Here is a 16,009-nt window from a genome sequence, read left to right as displayed (position 1 = left end):
TGCTAATGAGTTACTTATTTTTTTAATCATATAATATGTACTAAACACGTGAAAAATAAAATTCTCCATTTACGACGTCTGTGTGTTTACTTTCGGCACTGTTACTGAAAAAAAGTAACAGTATTAATAAAGTAAAGAAAATAAAAGGTCATTGCTTCATTTTGTATGTATAAAACATAAAATATTGAACGATATTTCCGAAAAAAGAAAAACTTTTTGATGGGGTACACCACCTAGAGTGATCTGTGCTTTGCAACTATCAATGTGAAGTGTATTGGAGCTGTCATGAAGTTCGGTGGCCAGAAAGAGATGGGTTTCTGGGAAAATCTACCTAAAATACAAGTTTATCGAGTACACTTGGGGAAGATATACACATTACTCTGAAATTGGAACATGAATTGGTTTGAAACATCAGAAAGTATACAAAGCCTGCTAAAGATTTTCAGAAGGCAAAGAATCAACATGATGAATGAAATGATTTTATGATCTTTGTGAAATGAATGGTTTATTAAATACGTGAATTGTGAATAAAATAATCCACGTAATATTAGCTTTACATAATACGTGTTTATTTTGAATGGAAATCTACTTTAGTGTTCTTTTGTAGACACATAACAGACAGCGTACCGTTATGGACTTCTGATGGTAAGCAAGAAGCTAGAAATACACAAAATATATTTTGACTTCCTTTTGAATCTCATGGACAGCACGTGAATAGGTCCCGTTTTTTTCTCCGCTTCTGTAAACTTCAATCAAATTTGAGTGGTTTCAGATTTGCTTCTGAGAATTCATCTTTCGGAAGGAAAAAACAAAATCTAACATCTAGATAAAATTTACAGGGGAAAAAAATGTATATCCCTACACTACAAATTAGCCCATATTTACTAAGACATACACTTTTCCTCTGTAATGTTGTATAGTTTAAGGTAAGTTGAAAAAGGGTATCACTTGCGATAATTCTGGAAGCAAGAGGCACGAGATCCCTGATTCAAATTATTGAGGGGTAATATTGGCATGCAGGGGCATCTTTGTAATACAGAAATAGGGACATGACAAAGTTTTGTCTTTTTCAACAGCTCCTCTGCATCACCGTTTTGCATTATTTCCGCGCTCGCACACACTCATCCCACTCTTAATTTCCACGCAAACTCAAAAATAAAACCTTCGATTCATTACATTAATTGAACACAAGCAATCCAAAACGTAAGGTGCCCCACAACACAACTACCACCTTTGCTCAAAATATCTCCTTCTTTATTATATCCATTTTCCTTTCATCTTCTTCCTTCGTGTCATTGCCGTTTGCTATCGTTGCTACATAAAACAACACCCTTTTATTGTCATGCTTCGTAACCGTTTGCAACGGTTGGTTTGAATGAAGGGAGTGGTAACGGCTACGGTGCATTCGTTGATGTTGATCAAGTGAGGGACTTTGTGTTGTATTGTGTTGTATTGTGAGAAAAGTGAGAGGCCCAGATGGATTTTACTTCGTTTTTGACGTCCCTGGGAACTTCGTTTCTGATATTTTTGGTTTTGATGATCGTGTTTGCTTTTCTATCGAGTAAGCCTGGGAACAATGTGGTGTACTACCCCAACAGGATCCTCAAGGGGTTGGATCCGTCGGAAGGAGGGCCCAAGAGCCGCAACCCTTTCTCATGGATCAAGGAGGCCATGTCTTCTTCAGAACGTGATATTGTTGCCATGTCTGGGGTTGACACTGCCGTCTACTTTGTCTTTCTCACCACTGGTTTCTCCCTTTTCCCTTTTTTCTATATATCTGCCTGCTGTATAACTTCCTCTTTGTTGAAGCTCCTAGAATAAACTTGGATATGGTTTTATGGGTAGTTTTTGGTCCTGTTCTCCGTTAAAAATTGGAGTTTTTATCTAAATGAAACTTCAATTTTGATTGAAGAATAATACCAAAAAGCACATAGGAACTGCATCGTGAGTTATGTTCAATGAAAGCATAGAAGAATCTTCGTAAAATTGTCTGGTCCCTTGAGAAATTTTCACTGATAATTACAATAATGCTACCTTCGTGTTCTGTTTTTGATAATTTGTACAGGAAACAAGAGCATTTCATTGTATTCACTGTTCACTATTCTTCGGTTTAGCCTTTAAGAGCTGAAACAGGATTTAAACTAGGATTTTCAAACTAATTAGTAACGGAGGTTTTTGAATTAGTTTAGCCTTTTAAGAGCTGAAACAGAATTCTTTAGAAACATTAACCGTCAGGAATGAGATTTGGATAAAATTTGGGGAACTGATTTAAGTAATACTTGAAATCTCGAGCTTTGGTCTTTATCTCATGTTCGTAGTGAAGGACAAATTCTTGGTTCTATTTGCAGTACTAGTATTAAACAAAACTGAGAAAGAAATTTTGAATTACACTAAGAAAGTCACATGTTATTCCAGTTTGCTTTTGTTTAGATTGTCATCTTTTTTTGCTATTGATTCACCATAGTACATTTTTAAATGGTTACGAAAGCCAGGTTCTTGATTGTGTGAGCAAAATGCTAGCTTGTCTGTGACCTGTGTGTGGCTTGTAGACTCTAGCATTTATGTTTTCCCATCACATAACACAGAAAGAGAAGACAAGTATTTTCCACTATAATATTATTTTCCCCTATAAATATGTTTGTCTGGTGGTAAACTTTCATATTTTACAATAGTTGACCATAACATGTTTATGGGATCAGTAGTGAATCCAACATAAAGGATTTTAATTATTATTATTATTGTTCTGTGCCAGTGTTGGGCATCCTAGTTTTATCTGGAGTTATTCTGCTACCCGTTCTTCTGCCGCTTTCTGCTACTGACAATGCTGTGAAGAGACAAGATGCAAAAGCACAAACAACTAGCAAAGGAACTTTCAATGAACTTGACAAGTTATCAATGGCTAACATCACGGTAAGATCAGTGTTTTTTTTTCTTTCAAAAATATTATGCTAAATCTTCCTTTGATTCAACGTATTAGCTGTGTGTGTGTGAAAAGTAACGACCAATATTTTTACGGAGTTAAACAGCTAATGAGTTTCTTTAATACCTACGAATGATAATAATGCCAGACACTGAATAACTTGTTGTCAGTGTAGGCAAGGAGTTCAAGGCTGTGGGGATTTTTAATTGCCTGTTACTGGGTTTCAATCGTTACATTTGTTCTCCTGTGGAGAGCTTACAAACATGTCTCATGGCTGCGAGCTGAAGCTCTTAAGTCCCCTGATGTGAGGCCTCAACAGTTTGCTATAGTTGTGAGAGACATACCTAATGCTACTCAAGGTCAGACTAAGAAGGAACAGGTTGACACTTACTTTAAAGCCATCTATCCAGAGGCATTTTACAGATCTATGATCGTAACAGACAACAAAGTGGTAAGGTGTTCGTACGATTATCTTCTTCCATACCCTCTCAATTAACTATACTATTTCTGACTCCATATCAAAGTTTTAAAAGATGATGCATATAAAATCCATTTAATGTGGCCATACATCTTGCAGATGAAAGAAAATAAGGATAATTTCTATAGAAGTAACCCATTATATTGTTTAATTCTAAAAATGCAAATGTCTAACGAATTTGTTGTTCCCGTTGTGTAAATGTATAAATAGCCTGTGATGACGTTTCTTCCTAGTTTTTCCTCACTGAATATTGTAGTATTTAATTTAATTGCTCAAAGTTATTGCTAACAGGTGAACAAGACTTGGGAGAGCTTAGAAGGGTTTAAGAAGAAGCTTGCCCGTGCCGAAGCAGTATATGAAAGGTCTAAAACAACTGCTAAACCAGAAGGAACAAGACCTACTAACAAGACTGGCTTCCTTGGACTTGTTGGTGAAAAGGTCGATAGCATAGATTATTACAATGATAAGATTAATGAACTTGTTACCAAATTGGAATCTGAGCAAAAGGTCACCCTTAGAGAGAAGCAGCAAGACGCTGCTCTGGTGTTTTTCTCAAGTAGGGTGGTTGCAGCTTCTGCAGCTCAGAGTTTGCATGCGCAAATGGTTGACACTTGGTCAGTCTTTGATGCTCCTGAACCCATTCAACTAATATGGCCTAATTTGAAAATCAAGTATTTTCAGAGAGAGCTGAGGCAGTACTTGGTTTATGTCATTGTGGCATTGACTATATTCTTCTACATGATCCCAATTACATTTATATCTGCATTTACTACTTTGGACAATTTGGTGAAATATCTTCCATTTATAAAGCCAATTGTTCGTATAAAGGCTTTAAGAACAGTGTTGGAAGCTTACCTCCCTCAGCTTGCGCTGATTATTTTCTTGGCATTGTTACCCAAGTTGCTTCTGTTCTTGTCTAAATTTGAAGGCATTCCAACTGAAAGTCACGCAGTTAGAGCTGCATCTGGAAAATACTATTATTTCATCGTGCTGAACGTTTTCATTGGAGTTACTATAGGTGGAACCTTGTTCAAAGCATTCCATAGAATTCAGGATAACCCCAACATAAATGAAATTGCGTCCTTGCTAGCTGAAAGCCTCCCCGGAAATGCTACTTTTTTCTTGACCTATGTCGCCCTTAAGTAAGATGTCTTCCTAACTTTATTTTATTTGGTTTATTTATCTGTGGTGATACTTTATTTTGTTTATTTACAAGCAAAAGGAAATACAGAAGGCTTAAAATTTTAGGAAATGGTCTTCCTCATTGTATCTTGTTGTTATCTTTTCCTGCATTCTTTTGCAGTAAAAGTTACTGTGTTTTTTAAAGGCATCATATTTTCTCACATGATTTGGGTGTAAAGTTTAAAGTTAAAAAATTGGACTATTCCTACTAGATTTGACATAAGTAGAAAAGGCTTCACCTTTCTCTTTTAATTTTAAAACACTTGACATGACACATATTAATTGATTTTTTCTGTCTTAGATTTTTCGTTGGCTATGGCCTTGAACTGTCCCGAATAGTTCCTCTCATTATATACCATTTGAAGAGAAAGTATCTTTGCAAGACCGAAGCTGAGTTGAAAGAGGCTTGGCAACCTGGAGATCTTGGTTATGCAACAAGAGTTCCCGGTGACATGCTGATTGTCACAATTGTGTTCTGTTACTCTGTTATTGCTCCTGTAATAATCCCATTTGGTGTTCTATATTTTGGCCTCGGATGGCTTGTCCTGCGAAATCAGGTGAAGTTCTTGGAATTTTGTTTTCTTTACTGGCTTTAGTGAAGTCCCTTTTACCATGCTATTTTGAAATCACATGCGTTAGTAAGTATTTTCTTACGGGTTTGTGTATATTTGTGTTAACCAACAGGCACTCAAAGTCTACGTACCAACATATGAAAGTTATGGAAGAATGTGGCCTCACATACACAAGCGTGTACTAGCATCTCTGATATTATATCAAATTACCATGTTTGGATACTTTGGGGCGCAGAAATTCTACTATACACCACTTGTGCTTCCTCTTCCTTTTTTGTCACTGATCTTTGGTTTTGTCTGCGGAAAGAAATTCTACCCTGCCTTCGAACATCCTGCACTTGAGGTTGCAGCTAATCCACTTAAGGAACCCCCCAACATGGAATTGATTTTCAGATCTTTCATTCCACCTAGCTTGAGTTCTGAGAAGATAGAAGATGACCAGTTTGAAGATGCATTATCTTCAGTTTCGAGAAGAACAGCTGTTTGATGTAATTATCTGAATTTCAACTGCTTTTTACGTGTTAGTTTTAGTCTTGTAGGGTTACCTTCAGATATTCATTGTTCATAATACGTCTTAGGAACCACGATGTTGAGTGTTAACTGTTGGGAATGTGATTGTGTAGAAATTGTTGGATGGACTGGTAATATTTCCGTGTAATGTTATGATGTGTTTGTTCAACTTGTATTACTTGCGGATAAGTGTTATGGTGTTCAGTATGCAATTCATAAATTTCGGTACTGAGTGAGAACTGATATGACCTTTTACTTCGTCACAAATCGACAATGTTGGATATTGTGTTTAAAAGTAGCTTGTGGTAGGAGGATGTATTGGGGTTTTCAGGGATACAAGGGGTAGTTTTAAACCATGACCGAATTCATATTATGGATTATGACACCACTTATAAGTATGCTTTCTTATTTTAGGTTCTATTCATGTATTATTCCTGCTTAAGCAAAGCAGTTATACTGCTATAAACAAGCAGCCGGTTCAGTAGAGTATAGTTTGTAATTAATAAAGTGTAAAAGACAATTGACGGAGGAGATACTGCTACGAATAATGATGTGTGTGAGTTAAGAGTTTTGACAACTTATATTCAATCTCAGAATTGGCAAAAATTCACTAGATAGTCTACCTTTCTGCTTCTGTTTTTTGTCTACCCTACACAAAACGTCTTTTAATTTAAGCAAACTAATGTCATATATTCTTCTCATTAACACATACCTTACCAGATTTGTTTATTCAATTATATAAATGTAATTAATGTACTAATAAAAAACCAGAGAGATAGTGAGCGTAATTGTTTCTTTCCTCAAAGATCAAGATCAAATAACAAAGAGTGGAGGACCAATTTGTGAGAAATTTGATTCAACGTTCATTTTCACATGTTCCTCGAGAAGAGGTCTTCAATACCATTTATTGATTTTTGTTTAATGATAAAAAGAAAAACAATTGAGCAAGGAAACAGCAAAAAATATATTGAATTACACATGCGAGTATCAATTTTATTGAATCCGATTCATGAAATACACTAAAATTACTGAATAAAATTATTGCACCATGATCTTAGGTGCTGCTATTGACTATTGAACAAAAAAGTATGAAACTAACTAATCCACCAACAATTAGAAATACAATAACACATATTCTTATCAATTTTGTTCAATTTAATACAGAAGATCAATGTAATTTCTCCCCTTATGCCATCAAGACCAGTAGGCTTGCTAAGGGGAATTAGGACTACAAAATAAATATCTGTAACTAATACAGACAAATGCTAGCAACTGTAAAACTTTTAGCTAACATCTATTGAAGATTAATTATTGGAGAAAACAAAATGATGAACTAAGGGAAAGAAGTTAGCAACAAAGAACAATCAGATGAATCTCGGGTAGCTTTGGTTTTTTTGCAAAATACCATAAGATACTCATCCGCTACGGCAAACTACCCACGAACAACTTCTGCATGATTGCATAACAACAACATTAGGTGGAAATTGAACCTCAGGATTTACAAGGCCGTGGTCTAGTCCATTCAGCGTGCTCAGAAGCAACATTTTATCATAAAAGAAGCTTGCGCCACCTTATCATCAATATCAGTGTTTATAGAACTAACACCTACTCAGGTGCCCCCTCCATTCACATTGCAAGTTAAATTAGTCCAAAAGATGTTGAGAGCAATTCTCCAAGCAAATACAATTATTTATCTGCATTAGCACTCATTCAAAAGAATCAGCTTCCTCATAAGAGCAGGAGATTAACAAGTTATACTCCAACAAAAGCAGCTTTATATGCATCTTATGCTACCTCAAGTAAAGGCATTAGCACAAAACCTACTCCCGGCACGAAAAATGCAACCCGTCCAACAAACTCACGTACATCTTCTCACCCATGGAAGCATCCCTCTTCTTCCATTCATCAAGCAGTTCAAAAGCATCATCGACCCTTCCCTCCCGACACAACCCTTCCAAAACAGTCTTGTAAGTGAGATGATCAGGGGACCTAGACTGCCCCAACATATCAAACACAACCTCAATGGCGTCCTCAAACCTTCGCTCCATCGCAAGACTACACACGATTATCACGTAAGTACTGGTACTAGGCACAAGACCCTTCACTCTCATCTCCCTATAAAACTCCAAACCCTGACTCACCCTCCCTTTCTCACACAACCCCTTGGCAAGGTAGCCATAACTATAAGCGTTAGGCTCACAGCCATACAACCCCATTTCGCGAAAAACCCGAACCGCCTCATCCACCTCCAAGCACATGGCATAAGCCTTGATGATCATGTTCAATACAAAGGTATCAGGAATAACACCAGAAGCCTTCATTTGCTTAGTCAAAGACCTAACTGCGTGCAGATACACGTAACAAACATGCAACTTATTGAACCTCCGAAGCAGCGAGTTGAACAAAAGGGAATAGGTTTCGAGGTCAGGTTTACAATCGTTGGAATTAAGCATCTTCTTGTAGACATCGAAGGCGCGATTGAAGAGGAATTTGCGACCGCAGCAGAATCGAATGATAGAGTTGTAGAGAGGGACGGAGACGTCGTGGCAGGCGCCAGCAATGACCTCCTCTATCAGGGTTTCGGCGTGGCGGTAGCGGCGGCCGGCGATTAGGTGTTTGATGATGAGGAGGTAGGTTTGGCTAGTGTGCTTGTAGTTGCGCTGCTGCGCGGTCCAGCGGAAGATATCGAGGGCCAGGTCCGGGTCTGATTGGGCCTGCAGGGCCTCGGCAACGTCGAAGGGGGTGAAGCCCGGTTTCAGGGCCTGCACCCACGTCTCGAATTGTTTCTCCGACGGGGTTCTCGATGGCTGGGTGGAGGACGGGCGCGCGTGGAGTAGGGGTCGCGTGAGGGGGAGAGAAGTTTGTGGCCGCGTGAATGGAATTAGGGAATAAGCGGCGCGGAGGGTGAAGAGGCGTTTGGGGACGATGATTGCCATTTCGTCAGAGAAAAGGAAGAAACATTGGGAGTGATTGAGGAGAGCATTATTTTGCTACCATCTTCATAATTCAAAGAAACCCTAACCATTTTAGGGGTTTTACAATTTAAATGTAACAAATTAAATTGAGTTAGCATATTTCGAAGTGTATGGTATTCGTAATTAATTTATACTATTACACCAAAAAAAATTATATATGTTATTTTCAATTTTATTTTTTAAATATTTTTTCAAATTAAAATAATTATTTTATCTTTTAAGTAATTGTTTTTTTTTAATTTAAACATTTTTTATCATTTTTAAAATTGATTATTCTTTTTAATTAAAATAATCATTTGAAATAAAAAATTAAAAAAAAAACTAAAAAGTACTTATTATAAAATTATAAAAATTATTTGAATTTAATTTCATAATTTTAATATAATAATATATATTTTTTGTCACATGAAAAAAATATACTCACGTGTATTTTTGCTATAGAAAATAAATTTAATTAAAATTGTCATCATTTTACTTAGTTTTTTTTAGATAATATCACTGACATTTATACATTAACTTCATATTTATTAATTAATGAAATATCTTAAGGAAGATGTAAGCTTAAATTTCCACATGTATTATTTTATTTTTCTTTACTTAACTCTCTATATATCATAGTTTTCTTAACTTAATTTTGTAATCAAGTTTCAATACTATTTATTGGTCATATCTTAAAATTTGTGAATCACATTTTTTTATACGTTTTCTTTGTTGTTTTTCTGTTGGTAAAAAAATTGGTGGTAATATTTTACTATACGCAAAATCAGTGACTAAAATAAACTATATATTAATGGTCGTATAACATTGTCTACAATTTATTTTATTTTAGATTCATTTGAATGATATTAGATGATATTTTCTTTAATATATTATGAATATTATTCAAATACTTTCACCAACATATCTGTACTATACATGGGTAGTCGACCGTCTTAGGAGAAGACCATCTACACCGACCGGTAATTCAATGATTGTGGTAAGATGGATGTCGTTAATGACCAATTAATACACTTGTTGACCATATCAGTGGAAAATATACGGTATTTATGGACAGTTAGTAGGTATATTATTAAATATTAATGGTTTGATTGTCGTAGTGTCTTCTGCAGTTCAACAACTCTACCGAAACATTTTGGCGCCCACAGTGGAGTCGAGTGACATCCCCATGAAACCACGAGGAACTAGACGTGTAGACGTCCACTCGGCCTCGACATTGCTACTTCGGATCAATATCAGGTTTTGCAATAAGAGTACAAAATTTCATAATAATTTCTAAAGACATGTCTTTTGTTTTGAGAACTTTTAAAAACGTTCAGCCCTACATCCAACCTTGTCAGGTTCCAATACTTTTCATTATAATTTATAAATTATAATATGTTTGTTTCACTCATATTTGTGAGTAAAAATATCCTGCACAGGAAGGTTCAGTCATACGTTCAATCTTGAGAGGTTTCACTTTTCATTATAACTTATAAATTATAATATATTTGTTTAACTCATATTTTTGTGAGTAAAAATATCCTGCACAAGAAAATTCAGTCTTATGTTCAGCCTTATGAGGTTTTAGTGACTTTTTATATATAATTTATAATATATTGAAGTGTTTACTTAACACATATTTTTTTCTGAGTAAAAATATCATGTGCAGGAAGGTCCAGACTTACGTTCAACCATGATCTTCTGGTGACCAGCTCACTAGCAATCCTGGGCGGCCAAGTGACCAACTCACTTGTGTCTTCTAATGATCTACTCATTAGCAATCCTGGGCGGTCATACGAAGACATTCAACTATGGTCTTCTAGTGACCAGCTCACTAGCAATCCTGGGCGGCCAAGTGATCAGCTCACTTGTGTCTTCTAGTGATCTACTCACTAGCAATCCCAATCGGCCATACGAAGACATTCAACTATGCTCTTCTAGTGACCAGCTCACTAGCAATCCTGGGCGGCCAAGTGATCAGCTCACTTGTGTCTTCTAGTGATTTACTCACTAGCAATCCCGGGCAACCATACAAAGACATTCAACTATGGTCTTCTAGTGACCAGCTCACTAGTAATCTTAGGCGGCCAAGTGATCAGCTCACTTGTGTCTTTTAGTGATCTACTCACTAGCAATCCCGAGCGACCATACGAAGACATTCAACTATGGTCTTCCAATGACCAGCTCAAACCGCTCCTACCACGACTCAACTACAAAAAGTTAAACCCCTTCGAACCTGCAAACAACTGCTCGGGGCTTGGGGGCCTTAATGTACTATACATGGGTAGCCGACCGTCCTAGGAGAGGACCATCTACACTGACCGGTAATTCAATGATTCTGAGTCAGGTAAGATGGATGTCGTTAATGACCAATTAATACACTTGTTGACCATATCAGTGGGAAATATACGGTATTTATGGGCAATTAGCAGGTATATTATTAAATATTAATGGTTTGATTGCCGTATCAAATATGAATATACGACATTATTTTCATATCCAATATGAATTAATGAGTTTGATTGCCATAAGTCTTATAAATATATGGTTAATGTCCACATCTTAATCTATTACAATAAAATATAGACCTCTTTATGAAACATATCTGACTTGACTTGAGCGTCAGAGTGTCTTCTGCAGGTCAACAACTCATCAAAGTGGATTGCATTCTCAGAGATGATTGAAGATCAAAAGAGAACATAGTAACGAAAGACGACCGACCTTCAGACCAATTCTACCGAAACAGTATTAATTATATAAATCTACTTTGTATAATACAAGAATAAAATAAATACATGAGACAAGTATATTTTATTATAATAAAAACTTGTATTAAAACTTAACTCACAAGAAAAATAGTTTAAAATCTAAATATAAGTTGAAAGTTTAACATTGAGTATAAATAAAAAAATTGAGAGATATATATAAAAAATAAAACTCACAAGCATTGAACTTTAAGTTTTTATGTTGAAAGTTGTGTTATATTTTTTATATAGATATCTCATATCTCGAATGTAGTTAATCTCGACCGTCTTTTCTAGTAAAATTTTTATAACATAATTCATTATATTTCTATGTAATTTTGTTTATTGATATGTTTTTAAATATAATAAAGTTTTATTAAATATGTAATTAAATGGGTATTTATACTTACCAATCAAAATAATTAATGTAATTTTTGAACCTGGATTTATGAAAAGATATTGGAACCAAAAGACATTTTGACGACTAAATCAACAAAATATTAATATAAAAAGTATATTGAAAAACTAAATAATAGATATTTGTTTATATTATTTTAATTAACTTTTATTTGAAGAGATCTAAATTGACAATTGGTTCTTGATACCTAATTAGCATTCTCCATGTTATTTTATTAAGGCAATGTCTTTTTAATGACAAAACAATGATATCGAATCGCATTATTAATATCATCTCCATTTCTTCGTTTCAAGGAAAAAAAAAAGAAATAACGTAACATCTTTCAAGTCTTTAACACCAGAGTCTGAATTTTCATATATTATATTTATTAAAGTTAAATATACAGATAAAATAAAACTGTTTAAAAATAATAATTTTAATTTAGGATGGACCACCCGATCCATATTGTTTGGGCCGAGTATGATTTGAGCCCGCGGAACCCAACCCATTGAAAGCTTAAAATTAATTACAATTTTAAGAAAGTTATTATCCAAGTTGTGTAAGAAAGTTATTACTTTCTGGCCAACTGTGCGTAAGCTAAAGATTGTACTTAAAAAAATTCAAAAATTTAAACTGACCTAAGAAACGACTGAGTCTTACCTCCCTTGAAAGAAATAGAGTATGCGAAGGGAAGAAGAGGGAAGAGGGAGCGAGTGAGTGAGTAAGAGAGTGTGGAATTTGAAGCATTGTGGTTGGTGCAGAGAATAAAAGAAGAGAAAAGAAAAAGGTGATTGTTTGTGAATGATGATGTCTGGGAGCAGAGGAAGGTTGGAGTTGGTGGTGAAGAACCGGTTGATGAGTTTCTTGATCTGGCAATCCATTTCATCAGCTATCGTCTTCCTCCATTTTCTCTGCTTTCCCTTCTCTCCACCTCACTACCCTTTCTTCTCCTTCATCGTCTTCCTCTCCTCCAACCTCCTCTTCTCCCCCACCCTCTCCTTCCTCTCCTCCCCCAACCCCCGCCCCCGCCTCCCCCTCTCTCTCCTTTTTGCCACCGCCGCCGCCTTCTCCGCCGCCCTCTGCCTCCCCGCCACCACCCTCACCTCGTCCACTCTCCCCCGATCAATCCTCCGGGGCTTCCTCACCGGCTCCCTCTTCGCTTCTCATTACCTTTTCCAGCGCCGATGGCTCCTCCACTTCCCCATCATCCAGGTCTCTCACTCTCTTTCCTGTTATTAATAAATTCATATTCTTTATGCGTACTGATTTTTTGCTTCTTGTGGGAGCAGCGTCCTCCCTTTTTCAGCTTCAAGATGGGTGTTCCTTCCGCTGCTCGAAAAGCCTTCAAGCTTTCCTTTCTTGCTTCCGTTATATCCGGTGTTCTGTTAGAGCTTCTCCCGCATCCGTTTAAGTACGCGGTCGCCACTCCAAGATTCTTCGTGGAGCAGATATCCTCTCTTGCTACCACTTTTGTTATCTTCTTCTCTTGGGAGTTGACTCATCATTTGCATTGGGTGGGTTTTTCTAAAACTTATGACCTCTACATGTTTGTTGATATGCCCAGGAGAAAGTGATCCCGTCTGCTCATGCACTTTTTCGTTTTAGGTTTTATTTCTATGCTTGGCATGGTGTCTAACTTGCTCAACTTTGTTTCATTGATCTGCTGTTGTGATGTTTTGGAATTTGGGATCTCTATCGTGTACATTGGATTTTGGTTCTCTGTGTACAACTTACCCTATTATGTATAATGTTCAGGATGTGTTAAAAACAACTTTGAGTATAGCTTTATCTTAACTATCCAAAATGAAACCCTGTATAATGTCACCTGTGTACCAGTTACAGACATGTACAACAAGTAGGGATTTTGAATTGTATGAGTTGTTTTATAAGCATTTATATCCCCTAGCCTTTTGAAGGGCAGCATTGTTTCCGAATGCTGAAGTTTATGTTTTGGTTGAATATGCTACACAGGTTTTGCACACTAAGAGGTCCATATTTGCACCTCCAAAAGGATCGGCAGCAGCAGAAACAAATCCAAGTGAGCATCTCCTTTCAGCCTTGGAGGAGACTAATCCTACATCGCTTCTAAGATATCTTGCACATCTTGATCTGTGTATGGTTTGCGAGAACAATGTTGACACTTGGAGGCGTGCGGGGTTTTTTGAAGAAACCGGTGAAACTTACAAAAGAGTAGTTGCTGTGTGCTTGAAGCCGTTGGAACACCTTGCAACTAAATTAGGTGAAGGCTCAGGAAATTCTGTTGACAAAGCTACTCAATTATCAAATCAGCTGTTGTCCCCCACGGATTTGAAGAACGTGGAAGAACTGTACAACTTCCAGGTACATGTATAACTTAATTATATTTATACTTTATATGAAGTTAAAAACCAACTGTTTTCCCCCTCCGCATAACCTGAAAGCTTTGGGCATTTGTGTTTACACTGAATATTGAACTTCACTAGAAGTTTTTTCATGGCTTAGCATTAGCATTTCTACGATGTCTTTCAGGACTCACTGTTTAATGTTCACTTTTTTTCTGTGGTATGGACTATGGTTGGAAAAACTTATTTTTTAGGTTGTGGAACCAAAATAAGCAAAGTTGCTAGGAGTATGATGATAAATGTACCTCGTTATAAATAGAAACATATAGATTGAAAGAAAAAATCATGATTTAAAGACTCTAAACTCTCTTAAGTTGTAACAGAACACTGATTATCAAACACCCAGAAGTTTCATCTTCTTGTTTTAAAAACACAAACTACCTTAAAAATGGGAGTTTGCACATTAAACGAGGTCCTTATATTGAGGGAAAACTGAAAATGTCTATGGTGGTATGATACACTAACCTAATATTCCTATTTTCAATAATATTTTAGGCGCATTACTGTTGTATGAAAACTATTACGAGCCCATACCAGTTGCAGTTTTAACATGATAATTATAAAGCCCTAATATTATATTGATTTTCAGTATTTGACATGTATTAAATGTGAAATTACTCCCAGAACCAACTATTGTGTGGTTGATATTTAAGCCATCCCTCTTCATATGTAAAGAGAAAATAAATTCAGGGAGTTATTTTTAGTACTTTGTACATGTAAACCAGTTATATATATAACTCTAGGTGGATAGACTTACAGAGGGGAAAGCTAACTCATGATTCCTCTGGGCTTCATAAATATTAATGTGGGTCATTGACATGAATTGCAACCCTGTAAATTTGATCAATTAATAACCAATAGTTCAAATGTTCACTTGTTTAACTTCTCTATGACAAGAAACCTTCTAGTTGTGGGGCGACAAAGCTGCACACTCCCAGCCTTCTATCCAGAATTTGTGGATAACATATTAAAAAGCATCTGTTTGCTTAAATGCAGCTATATGCATGGTGTTCAAGGAGTGTTGCTTCACTGACTGCCTGTTCACGTAAAGAAGACAAGTTTGGGGTTGCTCAGCTTTCCGGGAGTAACGCTGCTGTGGTTTCAACACTTCTATCCTGCCTTCTGGCTGTTGAAAATTTCATGGGAAAGAAAACAAACCTGCAACCCTCAAATCAGTTGCTGGGACCTGCTGGTATCAAATGGGCAACTGTGAATAGTGGAAGAGTAGATGTTGCAGCTGGTAAAAGAAGAAGTGGCCCAGTGAATTCAAAAGCTTATGCTATTGCTGACGTTCTGAAGACTTCAATCTACCAAATAGTCTCTGCATTCCAAGATGAAATGTCGGCTGGTGCTAAAGCAAATCTTCTGGAGAAGGACTGGATCACCACTGGGAAGCCCGTTTTTGGCACTCGGGAGATGCTAATACAAAAATTACGTATTTTTCTTGATTTTCGAGCTACCTAACTGCCTCGTTGTAGCGTGTTTTGAATACTACTTTCCTTATTAAACATGCTTGTAAGACATTATACGCCCAGGAAGTTGACAAGTGAGGAGATGTAGATGGAATGGAAGGAAAAGGTTCAGTTTTGCTGTAGAAATTCGAGATGAACGATATTAATCTCTTGAGATTTTGTTGAAGATACTGGCATTGACAGTAAGTGATAATTTGGACGAGCTTTTCTTAGTAATGAACAGACTCGTTTTCTTAAGATAGTTTTTCATGATCATAAAAAACCTACCCAACAGTTGAATAAAAAGCCTTTACAGGAAAAACGAGTTCAAAACTGTTGGTCTTGTTAATCATATGGAAGCGATTCTCCTTGTTCTAACGCGAAACAGTCCTGTAGTTTCTCATTACTCATGAAAAAACT

At 36.4% G+C, this 16,009-nt stretch overlaps 3 protein-coding genes across 3 annotated transcripts; 2 read left to right on the top strand and 1 right to left on the bottom strand.

Moving 5' to 3' along the window:
* The first annotated feature begins 1,103 nt into the window (after nucleotides 1-1,103).
* On the top strand, nucleotides 1,104-5,890 carry LOC108343049 (CSC1-like protein ERD4). The gene is made up of 6 exons (XM_017581080.2): nucleotides 1,104-1,747; nucleotides 2,753-2,910; nucleotides 3,096-3,371; nucleotides 3,690-4,540; nucleotides 4,882-5,137; nucleotides 5,265-5,890. The coding sequence occupies exons 1-6, from the start codon at nucleotides 1,477-1,479 to the stop codon at nucleotides 5,637-5,639; spliced, it is 2,187 nt and encodes a 728-aa protein (XP_017436569.1). The 5' UTR covers nucleotides 1,104-1,476; the 3' UTR covers nucleotides 5,640-5,890.
* Nucleotides 5,891-6,778: 888 nt separating this feature from the next.
* Nucleotides 6,779-8,695, bottom strand: LOC108341803 (pentatricopeptide repeat-containing protein At3g25210, mitochondrial). Its single transcript, XM_052879213.1, has 2 exons — nucleotides 7,457-8,695; nucleotides 6,779-7,356 (listed from the first exon to the last, which is right to left on the bottom strand). The coding sequence occupies exon 1, from the start codon at nucleotides 8,596-8,598 to the stop codon at nucleotides 7,483-7,485; it is 1,116 nt and encodes a 371-aa protein (XP_052735173.1). The 5' UTR covers nucleotides 8,599-8,695; the 3' UTR covers nucleotides 6,779-7,356; nucleotides 7,457-7,482.
* A 3,682-nt stretch (nucleotides 8,696-12,377) lies between these two features.
* LOC108341657 (uncharacterized) lies at nucleotides 12,378-15,793 on the top strand. Its single transcript, XM_017579313.2, has 4 exons — nucleotides 12,378-12,969; nucleotides 13,047-13,271; nucleotides 13,729-14,097; nucleotides 15,135-15,793. The coding sequence occupies exons 1-4, from the start codon at nucleotides 12,559-12,561 to the stop codon at nucleotides 15,600-15,602; spliced, it is 1,473 nt and encodes a 490-aa protein (XP_017434802.2). The 5' UTR covers nucleotides 12,378-12,558; the 3' UTR covers nucleotides 15,603-15,793.
* Nucleotides 15,794-16,009: the final 216 nt, after the last annotated feature.

This window comes from Vigna angularis, chromosome 6 (assembly GCF_016808095.1).
Source record: "Vigna angularis cultivar LongXiaoDou No.4 chromosome 6, ASM1680809v1, whole genome shotgun sequence".
NCBI lineage: Eukaryota > Viridiplantae > Streptophyta > Magnoliopsida > Fabales > Fabaceae > Vigna > Vigna angularis.
The sequence above is the reverse complement of the archived record's forward strand: the minus strand, read 5'-3'. Positions and strand labels throughout refer to the sequence as shown.

Excerpts from the sequence above, each read along its gene's own strand:
- LOC108341657 (XM_017579313.2), top strand. The coding sequence starts at position 12,559 with ATGATGATGTCTGGGAGCAGAGGAAGGTTGGAGTTGGTGGTGAAGAAC. Across the intron at positions 12,970-13,046 it reads TCCACTTCCCCATCATCCAG|CGTCCTCCCTTTTTCAGCTT; the intron begins GTCTCTCACTCT and ends TTGTGGGAGCAG. Across the intron at positions 13,272-13,728 it reads TGACTCATCATTTGCATTGG|GTTTTGCACACTAAGAGGTC; the intron begins GTGGGTTTTTCT and ends TATGCTACACAG.
- LOC108341803 (XM_052879213.1), bottom strand. The coding sequence starts at position 8,598 with ATGGCAATCATCGTCCCCAAACGCCTCTTCACCCTCCGCGCCGCTTAT.
- LOC108343049 (XM_017581080.2), top strand. The coding sequence starts at position 1,477 with ATGGATTTTACTTCGTTTTTGACGTCCCTGGGAACTTCGTTTCTGATA. Across the intron at positions 1,748-2,752 it reads CTTTGTCTTTCTCACCACTG|TGTTGGGCATCCTAGTTTTA; the intron begins GTTTCTCCCTTT and ends GTTCTGTGCCAG. Across the intron at positions 5,138-5,264 it reads GGCTTGTCCTGCGAAATCAG|GCACTCAAAGTCTACGTACC; the intron begins GTGAAGTTCTTG and ends GTTAACCAACAG.